Here is a 12,040-nt window from a genome sequence, read left to right on the forward strand (position 1 = left end):
AAGGCTAAATTCATACAAACGTGTGCCCGCCGTACTGTAGCACGACAGGCAGGCGTCGGCCCTGGGGAGAGGAGGAGGTGATGAGAGCTGCTCACCCCCATCCCTTTCCATAGAGAAAGATGGCGCATGGTGCCGGATTACGGGGGAAGATAGGACATGTCCATGACCTGTGCAGCACCGTACCGCTCCATAGGGCACCGGACACCCATGGCTTATGGGGGACATATATGCAACGTATATACATCGTCCGTATATACATCCCCCAACGGCTGTGTGAATGCAGCCTAAAGAGTATATTCACATGTTGCAGACATTTTGGTAAGTGAAAGTATGTAACTGCTTGCATTGTTTCTGCATCTTCCACATGGATATCTGTAGCAAGTACATGGAAACGGGACAGCTACAGATATCTTTGCATCAAGCTTGTCACTTCCGTTTGTAAAAAAAATGCTCTTAAAGGGAAGGTCCAGGCCTCGGGTGATGCAAAATTTAGAAAGTACCTATTAATATTCTTCCACACATGCGGAGTCTCAGTGGCAGTGTCATGTCGGCAACATGCACACATGACAGTCTGTGACCTGTATTAATTAAGTAACGGATGTGCACCATTGATGTGATGTCACCGCTGAGCCTCTATACACCAACAGGTGCCGGTGTTGACAAGAGATGCACTGGACCAGAGGTAAGCATCAAAGAAGTTATTTCTTATTTTTACACCACCTGGGGCCTATAGTAAAAAAATTAATAAACCTGGACAACTCCATAGATTCTGAACATGTCATTAAGCCCAGATCACCTCTGCACTAGCTTGTGTTCTCAATACATAAGCTTTTGTAACCAGGACACAAACGTGCAATGTATTTAACCCCTTAAGGACGCAGCCTGTTTGCAGGTTAAGGCTCGCAACTTTTTTTTGAAATTTGACCAGTGTCTCTTCCTGTGGTAATAACTTTTGAACACTGTTACTTATCAAAGCGATTCTGAGATTGTTTTTTCCCCACATGTTGTACTTCATTTTAGTGGTAAATTTTGGCTGATAAGTTTTGCGTTTATTTACAAAAAAAAGAAAAAAATGATGAATTTTTAGAAAAATTTGCCATTTTCGAAATTCAAAATCACCGCGTTTTCAGGCAGATAGATTTACCACCTAAATAACTTGCAGAATAACATTTCCCATTTGTCTACTTTACATTTTCATAATTTTTGAAATGTTTGGATAATTTATTTTGACGTCACGCGGCCTACAAATCGAATAGCGATTTTCCGTATTTTCGGAATTGACTATTTTGGGGATAAATACTGTTTGAAATCAAATTTTACATATTTAGCAACAAAACCCCCTATATAACCAACCCATTTTCAAATCTGCACCCCTCAAACTATCAGAAACAGCATTTACAAAGATTGTTAACCCCTTGAGATCTTCATAGTAATTGAATCAAAATGGCGGTGAAATTTAGAATGGTCAAATTTTGTCGGTTATACGTTCATTTAGCCCTAAAATTTACACATTTCCAAAAGATAAAAAGAGAAAACTCACCATAAAATTTGTTCTACAATTTCTCCTGAGTGCAGCGACCCCCCACATGTGGACATTACTTGTGTTATGGGGTCACAGCGAGGCGCAGAAGGGAAGGAGCACCCTGCAGCTGCCAGGATTTTAGTTTTCTGGTTGCCCCCTTTTGAAGGCTATAAAATTTTCGCTTTTCCATTATTGGGGTTATGTGATGGCATTTTTTTTGCGGGACGAGATGCTTTTCCCAGTGTTACCATTTTGGGGTTGGTATCACCTATTGTTGAAAATTTTGGAACTTTTTTTGAGGTCATGAGTAGAAAAGCATCAATTCTGTATTGGATTTTTTACTTTTTTTTTTTTTCGTGTTCACCGTATAGCCTAATAATCCTGTTATCTTTATTCTATGGGTCGATACGATTACGGGGATACCAGACATGAATATTTTTTCTTATGTTTTACTAAATTTGCCAAATAAAACCCTAATGTGGGGAAAAATCTATCATTTTTGCATCGCTGTCTTCCAAGTGGCATAACATTGTTACGTTTTTGGCTACAGAGCTTGGTGATGGCTTGTTTTTTGCGGGACATGTTGTTCTTTGCAACAATATCATTCTGGAGTACATATGTTTTGTTGATCACTTTTTATTGCATTTTTAGTGGGATATAATAGGTAAAAATCATAATTTTTGGCGGGTTTTTGGCGGTTTTTTTTTACGGCGTTCATCATATGGGTTCAATAGTTATTTAGTTTTATTCTATGGATTGTTACGGACGCGGTGATAATATATATGTGGGGTTTGTGTTATGATTTAGACTTTTTTGAGCGTTATATGTCTCTTTATATGTTTTGGGGCTTATGGGCATTTTTAGTGATTTATAAAGTAATTTTTTATTGAAAAACATTATTTTGTACATTTTTTACATGATCCACCATGGGATATGAACAAGCAATCATCTGATTGCTTGTTCTTGATAATACTCTGCAATACTAATGTATTGCAGGGTATTATCAGTGCCAGCCTATGCAGATGCATAGGCTGACACTTTGCCTTTAAGATGACGTCACAGACGCCATCTTAAAGGTAAACCCTCCAGGCTTTTCTGGGGTCCCGATCGGACCCCAGAGGAGCCAAAACAGCGATCGCCCCCCCCGAAAACGGTGCGGGGGGGCCGATCGTGGGGGCCGATCGTGGGGTAAAGACCCCCAGAAGGCAGGTTAAATGCCGCGGTCGCGTTGACCGCGGCATTTAACGGGTTAAACACCCGCGATCGGAGCCCACTCCGACCGCGGGTGTTAGCCGGGGATGTCAGCGGTAAATTACCGCTGAAATCCCGCGGCTAACGATGCCGGTTCGGCTGCTATACAGCGCTGAACCGGCATCGGCTCTGCGCAGTAGCTGTACTGCACTGAGCGCTAATCGCGGGACTCAGCGCAGTACAGCTACGCCGCAGAGCGCTAAGGGGTTAAAAAAGAAATTATACTTACATGAATCGCAGAGTACAACCTGTATGCAAAATATGAAGGCTTGTCTCGAACACAGGACACTGAAAAATAGATAAGAGAATAATTCTTTCATTTGAAAAATGTATAGGATTGTGTAGAAAACCCACATGACATATTTACTTATTATTACATATACTTTTTATAGGTTCTTCTAGAACAACAATAATCCACAAGAACAACCTATTATGTGCAGCAGCTTTGACACATAAAAAATGTCAGAAAACTCTGCAGAACTGTGTAACTTTTTTGGATGTGTGATAGCTGTTTTTTACACAGCTAGCACACGTCTTCATGTATTTCTAGGGGCTCATACACATAGCAGTTGTTTTTACAGTCCTGGGTATGAGGCAAAACTCAGAGCAGGTCCTATTCCTGCCAGAGACTGCGGCTCTACCAAAGCAGCGTATGAGCAGACCGCGTACACTGATGTGGGTACATTGTTTGATCTCTGTGAAAACCACGGGTAGGTAGCCTTATACAGAGCATGTGACTAGACCTGTTGGAAGTTAATGTAGACAGTGCCATGGAGTTGGTTGCAGGTGCCTGTATATTGTCTTCAATGTGAATTTAATCGCACTTTAACCATATATACACTCACCGGCCACTTTATTAGGTACACCATGCTAGTAACGGGTTGGACCCCCTTTTGCCTTCAGAACTGCCTCAATTCTTCGTGTTATAGATTCAACAAGGTGCTGGAAGCATTCCTCAACGATTTTGGTCCATATTGACATGATGGCATCACACAGTTGCCGCAGATTTGTCGGCTGCACATCCATGATGCGAATCTCCCGTTCCACCACATCCCAAAGATGCTCTATTGGATTGAGGTCTGGTGACTGTGGAGGCCATTTGAGTACAGTGACCTCATTGTCATGTTCAAGAAACCAGTCTGAGATGATTCCAGCTTTATGACATGGCGCATTATCCTGATGAAAGTAGCCATCAGATGTTGGGTACATTGTGATCATAAAGGGATGGACATGGTCAGCAACAATACTCAGGTAGGCTGTGGCGTTGCAACGATGCTCAATTGGTACCAAGAGGCCCAAAGAGTGCCAAGAAAATATTCCCCACACCATGACACCACCACCACCAGCCTGAGCCGTTGATACAAGGCAGGATGGATCCATGCTTTCATGTTGTTGACGCCAAATTCTGACCCTACCATCCGAATGTCGCAGCAGAAATCGAGACTCATCAGACCAGGCAACGTTTTTCCAATCTTCTACTGTCCAATTTCGATGAGCTTGTGCAAATTGTAGCCTCAGTTTCCTGTTCTTAGCTGAAAGGAGTGGCACCCAGTGTGGTCTTCTGCTGCTGTAGCCAATCTGCCTCAAAGTTCGACGTACTGTGCGTTCAGAGATGCTCTTCTGCCTACCTTGGTTGTAACGGGTGGCGATTTGAGTCACTGTTGCCTTTCTATCAGCTCGAACCTTTCTGCCCATTCTCCTCTGACCTCTGGCATCAACAAGGCATTTCCGCCCACAGAACTGCCGCTCACTGGATGTTTTTTCTTTTTCGGACCATTCTCTGTAAACCCTAGAGATGGTTGTGCGTGAAAATCCCAGTAGATCAGCAGTTTCTGAAATACTCAGACCAGCCCTTCTTGCACCAACAACCATGCCACGTTCAAAGGCACTCAAATCACCTTTCTTCCCCATACTGATGCTCGGTTTGAACTGCAGGAGATTGTCTTGACCATGTCTACATGCCTAAATGCACTGAGTTGCCGCCATGTGATTGGCTGATTAGAAATTAAGTGTTAACGAGCAGTTGGACAGGTGTACCTAATAAAGTGGCCGGTAAGTGTATACATGTATATATATTTACTCTGTAAAGGAAATTTATTTTATCTTTGTTCTGGAAAATTATGTCATTACCCGTTTACAGTATTTGAGGTGTGGTATATGAAGACGGAAAATATGACTATATGTATATATTACTAGGTACCTTACTTGTCGCTTTGTAACACAGAAAAAGATTTATACATCTCTTCCATGGTAACAGTTAATAGACAACAAGTGACCTAATAAATATGATTTGCAGAAACAGAAGATTTTATGTATATTGATACTTTATAATAATACATTCTACCTAAAGCAGCGTGCAAAATAAGGGAGTGCTATCCCACTAACATTTTGAGCCATGGTTGTTCTTTGGTATACATTGGCCATGTCTTTAATATTTATATGGTGCCATCATATTCCGTAGTGCTTTACAAATTTTGGGGGACATATGTAAATAAAATAAGACATTGTAGAGTAAAACATACTGTAACATATATTCCAGCATCATCTTCTGTCCGCAGAAATCTGCTTAGAAGCTTAGAAGCGAATCTCGCTTTTGTGTTTTGTGTGTGTGAACCAGTCAGCTGCTGTGGGTGGCATCCATGAACTCCTTTACATACCTGCCAAATCCCATTGCACCTTGTTGATTCTACTAGTCTCATCATATCTGTTCACTGTGAACTCATATTATTACTTGCTATTCTGTAGTATTCGACTTCTTCTATGTTTATATAACCTCTTTTCAGTGATACAATTCTGTGCCTTTACCACCATCAGGTTATCCACTTGTTTGTCTGTATCTGTTGTTTGTTTGAGCGTGTCCTAGTGTGAATCTCTGACGTGTTATCAAACAATAGTAAGTTACCAGACAAAGATAGTTTTCCCTGTCACCTTGCAGGGCCAGTTAGTTAGATTTCTGATTTCTGCCCTTATCTGATTTTGGCAGATGGTAGCTCACAGCATGGCTGTCACTAGGAATTTTGTGGCCCCTGACTGGAAGATTTTTGTGCCCCCCCCCACAACCAGAACGTGCCCACTCAGTATATAGATAGTCCCCCAGCACGTGCCCACTCAGTATATAGATAGTCCCCCAGCACGTGCCCACTCAGTATATAGATAGTCCCCCAGCACGTGCCCACTCAGTATATAGATAGCCCCGCAGCACGTGCTCACTCAGTATATAGATAGCCCCCCAGCATGTGCCCACTCAGTATATAGATAGCCCCCAGCATGTGCCCACTCATTATATAGATAGCCCCCCAGCATGTGCCCACTCAGTATATAGATAGCCCCCCAGCACTTGCCCACTCAGTATATAGATAGCCCCCCAGCACTTGCCCACTCAGTATATAGATATCCCCCCAGCACTTGCCCACTCAGTATATAGATAGCCCCCCAGCACTTGCCCACTCAGTATATAGATAGCCCCCCAGCACTTGCCCACTCAGTATATAGATAGCCCCCCAGCACTTGCCCACTCAGTATATAGATAGCCTCCCAGCACTTGCCCACTCAGTATATAGATAGCCCCCCAGCACGTGCCCACTCAGTATATAGATAGCCTCCCAGCACTTGCCCACTCAGTATATAGATAGCCCCCCAGCACGTGCCCACTCAGTATATAGATAGCCTCCCAGCACTTGCCCACTCAGTATATAGATAGCCCCCCAGCACGTGCCCACTCAGTATATAGATAGCCTCCCAGCACTTGCCCACTCAGTATATAGATAGCCCCCCAGCACGTGCCCACTCAGTATATAGATAGCCTCCCAGCACTTGCCCACTCAGTATATAGATAGCCCCCCAGCACGTGCCCACTCAGTATATAGATAGCCTCCCAGCACTTGCCCACTCAGTATATAGATAGGCCCCCAGCATGTGCCCACTCAGTATATAGATAGCCTCCCAGCACTTGCCCACTCAGTATATAGATAGCCCCCCAGCATGTGCCCACTCAGTATATAGATAGCCTCCCAGCACTTGCCCACTCAGTATATAGATAGCCCCCCAGCATGTGCCCACTCAGTATATAGATAGCCTCCCAGCACTTGCCCACTCAGTATATAGATAGCCCCCCAACACGTGCCCACTTTGTATATAGATAGCCTCCCAGCAGATGCCCATTCAGTATATAGAAACCACCCAGCATGTGCCCGCTCAGTCCAAAGACGGCCCTTTCAGTCCATAGTCAGCCCCCAGTACACAGTCATACCCCCTAGTCCATAGTCCTCCCTTTAATGAAATGTTGACCCCAGATGCCCCCTTTTAATGAGAGGTCCACCCAGATGCCCCCTTTAATCACAGTATATAAGGCTGGAAAAAGTTAAAACCTTTAAAAATTAAATAAATGTTTTTTCCCTATAACCAATGATATTTTTGCTCTCCAGACAATGAAATGTCCACCCCAAATTCCCCCTTTACATATCCCCCTATCATTAATGTTCACAGAAGGGCCCGGTTGAAAAAAAAAACTATACTCACCTTTGGCTTCTTCTCCCTGGCCCCGCGGCTCTTCTCCTCTTCTAGCCCCGGTGCATACACCATGAAACAGCAGTGTTACGTCATAGTATAACGGCTTGCGCGGCACATACACCATGACGTGAAGCGGTTGTGACACTGCCGTGTCATAGTGCATGCGCCCAGGCCGCAAGAGGCGAAGATGGAGCCACAGGGCCCAGGGGAAGAAGCTGAAAGGTGAGTATAGATTTTTTTTTAAGATTGATGGCGACGGGTCAGACAGTATTGGGGGGTTTATTGGTACTGTGATCCCCTCGGGCCCCCCTTTTGATTGGAAAATGGAGGGGGGGGCATTGAACACCACAGATTGAGTTCGCCACCGCGTACCCATACTGACAGATTGTGCCAAGTCTTGTTGTGGTTGTGCTGTGTTGGACAGGTATCTGACACATATGGAACAATAGGAGAGAGGCCCATGAGAATATAAACTGAAGCATACTAATTATAGTCTGCCATTATAAACTAAAGATTAGTTTCTGAATCTTTTAGCTACTGACCTATTGCCAAAAGCAACTGCTGAAAGTATCCGTCATAGCATTCTTCAATGGCTGTTGCTATGTCCTGTCCAGAAATATTTTGAAATTCCTGAAAAACTTAAAAAGATAAAGACACTTAATATTTTTTATAGTGTATACATTTCAGAAAAGTTCTTTGTTTTAGCCCCTTGGCCCTGATACCCTTGCTCAACTCCTTTCAAAAGTCCTTTTAAAAGACTTTTTTTTAAATTTTTCCATGTATAGAGATATATAAGGGAGTTTTCTGCATATCAATTTGGACTTCTTTTAATATTTTCATATAATGTATTGTGAAGTTGGAAAACAATTCCAAATCTAGTGAAATTGATGAAAAAACGTATTTGCCATGTCTTGCAGGCTCTGCTTTGTACATTTCACTGTATGATTTATATTACATACCCGCTATATTTTTTCGGTCAGTACGCACGGCGCAGTATTCCAGGGAAAGATAGGACATGTCCTATCTTTTTCCTAGCTACAAAACAGTACCGCTCTCGTATGGAGCCGTGCACCCATTGACATGTATAGGGGGCCCATATACGCTGTATATATGTCAGCCGTATATACGGCCCCCATACGTTTGTGTGAATGTAGAGAGAATTATCAACAAAGTAAATTTATTTTAACAATTCTATGCATAATGGTATCAGATTTTCTCTCTTAAGAATGGTTTAAAACATTCTTTCTTTTATCCCTATTTTCATATATTAGTATAATATGCTGTTTTGAGTTATTTTACATATATGGAGTTTTTCTAAAGTTATATAAATGCATTATGAAAAACAAAGGCGGTTTGTACACTGAAATCAGGATCAGTATAATTCGATAGTGGCGCAGATGCTGAATTTAACCAGTAAAACTTGAAGGAAATTTTTAAGAGCGGCATTTTATAATGTTAATCTTAATAACAGAAGTCAGACCATTAAGTTTATAAAAAGGGACTCCCAGCAGTCTGTGTGGCTCAATAGTACACAAACTATGAACTGGTGTAGATCTGTGCTATAATTGAGAACAATTTATAAATTACAGTAAATTGGATGGAACATCAGAGGCCACTCGGCTCCCACTAATACCTGCTCACTTCTTTGAAAGAAGGATTGAGATGTGCTCAAAAATGTGTGCATTTTTTTAAGACCAGAAAAGTGACATATAAAATGTGATATACATTAACATTGACATTAATCCCATAGAAATGAAGGCGTGATTCAGAAATCTCTAGGTTTAAAGATAAAATGGGCATAGTGTTCAGGAGAGTTCTATAGTCTCTCTGTTCTAGTGAAAATCACAGGAAACGGTCCATTTCGAGATTTTTCCATCTAGTTATCAACACCTAAATATATTAACAGTTGTGTCCTGATCAATCATAAGACAACTGGTTGTTACTGGTAATTCATGCATCAGAATTGTGTTTAACAAAATCTTATTAGAATATGGAAATACAAGAAGGAAACATTACCCATCCATAACTGCTGGTGGCTTTTATTACATAACATCATTTGCATCATATTTTTGTGTTCCCCTGTTCTTCTTTGACAGGCTTCCCACAGAACCTAGACCATTAAAGGAGACATTAATAACGTTTTACTATTAAAGAGAACCCGTCATGCAAAATAACCCCCCTAAACTAAATATATTTTCATAAACTGCCATTAGAGAGCATTGCCTCTATCCCTTCATTGTCCCTCTACATGCCTGTAAACCTAAGCAATGAGGTCCTAAAGCTGTATGCAAATGACCTGTGAAATGTCCAATGAAGCATTAACATATTCAAGCTGTCCACTCTATTCATGAGTGGGAGGCACAGCCACACCCACAGTGCTTGACTGACAGCCTGTATAATGATGTGAGGCTGTATAATGATGTGCTTCCTGGTGCTGGTGGCCACACCCCCTGCAGCCTGTGTGTGCATGTGTGTGTGTTTAGGAGAGATACAGCAGCTCCAGGCAGCCATGTCAGATTCATGTGTAGCTGATGTCTGTGTCTCTCACCTGTATATTAGGGGGATGCAGCATGTCAGCAGATGCAGCACACACACTAGCCATGCTTTACTATACATTACACACAGACATGAGCAGGGGGAGGAGAGGGGAGGGGGAACAGGGGTGACATCACTGCCTCTGACCGTGTGACCAGCCTCATTTACATGATAAAGAATAGATGATTTTACAATGAATAATGTATGAAATAACTAGATAAAGGCTGTGATGGGATCCTTGTGAGCTGCTCCAACAGGTAGAGGTGACAGGACTAGTGGCAGAGACCTGATGACAGGTGCCCTTTAAGTCTATATGCTGACATAGGCTGTTTTTGTTGAATTAATAAATAGCACATAGATAAAAGACCATTTCATGGACTCATGCACACAGCTGTGGTTTCCACAGATCCACAGTTTTCTTAAATAAAAAAAAATGTTTCAAATGTTTAGTTTCTCTTTAAACATATTTAAACAAACCCTAGTCTCATGTTGTGTACATTATCCACTAGTTTTCAATTTAACAGCCACTGGCTTACAGCCGAAATACATAAAAAATAAAGCTGGGCCCATCAAGGTTGGAAGGTTATTTATTTCTGGTTTCAGTCCTTTTTTAGTTTATTTCATATGTTTACCTAACAACCATTACAAACTTTTCTTGACAGTTAATCATTAGCTTAGAGGATACGTGATTACTAGGATTCTGACTGCTAAGACCTCCAATAAAATCGAGAAAGGGAATTCTTAAGTGTAATACAGTGGTAGGGATAACATGCTCAGCTCCAGAAGTCAAAGACCTAGTAATCATAAACTTGAGGGTGTGACCACACCTTCAATTTTTCAGATGCAGTTTTTTATGCCAAAACCAGGAATGGAGTAAACGTAGGAGGAGGAGCAGATTTCACTTATTTATCTAAACCCATTATCATCCACACCTGCTTTTGGCTCCAAAAAACTGCATCTGAAAAACTGAACATTTGGTTGCACACTAAAAGAAAACCTACCATCAGAAATGTACCTATTAATGCAGATCTGATTCTTATTGGTTCTTATTGTAGTAAACTCTAATCTATCTTTTGCTAACCATGTAACACTAGACTAAACTTTATCTAGCTAATATGTAAATTTTCTGGAGAAGCTGAGTAGCCTCTCCGGGCAGTTGGGGCATAGGCTACCCCACACCCCAGTAGCCTCTGCTATCCCACCCTACCTGTGCATCCTCAACACACTCCAATTGTTGAACGCTCCATCAGAGCTCTGTGCATTGGCAGTAGCTCCGGTATCAGTGCCTACATGCGCGCTCAAATCAGCACTGATGTCGGAGATACTGCGCATGTGCAAAGCTCCTAAGCTCTCAACAGCAGGAGTGTTAGCAGTTTCTGAGGAGGTGCAGGGATCACATAGGTTACTGGGGAGTGGCTCTCCGGGGAGCAGGAGCAAAGGCTACTACAAGCCCCATTAGCTTCTACAGAAAATTATGTAAATTTACAATTTACATATTAGCTAAAGATAGTTTAGGATTTAGTAGATTAATAGGAACCCACTATCAAACAGGTTAACACCTTCCAAATCAGGTTTCTTTCATGGCCCAGTGTGGTGGCATCATCCAGAAAATCAACTTTGAAATGAGTTGTAAGTTGACGAAGATATAAAGCCATGAAGGCAAAGAGTTTAACACTGAAGTCAAGTATACACTGTCCACTAACACCAATGATTCTCGGACTAATCCCGGACAGCCTCTAAATAAAACACTGGTGGAATATATTAAGATCATCATGCACATCATGCCCTGGCACCAGGTAATTAGTTCTTCACATACCATTGCATCTTGAGCTGCCATGCCAGGATCTGCATATCCTTCCTCTCTTACTCCCTATAATACAGAGAAGTTACCAATTTGTGAATATTACCGATAATTGATTTATAAAGTAATCAGTTGATCACAGTAAGAGTACTTGATGCTTTATGATGACCAAGAAGAGGAATTGAAGACATGCAATCAGTTAATGATACAAGATGCTTACTTTTTTAAAATATATGATATGCTGCAGGTTATAAATCTGCTGTAGATCTAGTGCATGTGCAACAAAGCTGGTTATGCCGCCATCATTGATCCAATGTGCAAGTGCTTGGAGCACAACGTATAGGTCCGACTGATCTTTAGGTAACAATAACTTGTTTGTCTTATTAAAAAATGCGCATGGATAGAGATGCAGCAGAGCCATT

The 12,040-nt window shown here is 41.8% G+C and overlaps 1 protein-coding gene across 1 annotated transcript in view; it reads right to left on the reverse strand.

The window, feature by feature from the left end:
• The window catches only part of ANXA10 (annexin A10), a 51,193-nt gene that overhangs the window by 10,320 nt on the left and 28,833 nt on the right, over window positions 1–12,040 (reverse strand). Inside the window, exons 7-10 of the mRNA XM_072120132.1 lie at window positions 11,634–11,687; window positions 9,299–9,392; window positions 7,825–7,920; window positions 3,003–3,061 (exon numbers count right to left, since the gene is read on the reverse strand). Coding sequence (XP_071976233.1) covers window positions 3,003–3,061; window positions 7,825–7,920; window positions 9,299–9,392; window positions 11,634–11,687 — 303 coding nt within the window. The remainder of the gene's footprint in view (window positions 1–3,002; window positions 3,062–7,824; window positions 7,921–9,298; window positions 9,393–11,633; window positions 11,688–12,040) is intronic.

This window comes from Engystomops pustulosus, chromosome 1 (assembly GCF_040894005.1).
Source record: "Engystomops pustulosus chromosome 1, aEngPut4.maternal, whole genome shotgun sequence".
Classification (NCBI taxonomy): Eukaryota; Metazoa; Chordata; class Amphibia; order Anura; family Leptodactylidae; genus Engystomops; species Engystomops pustulosus.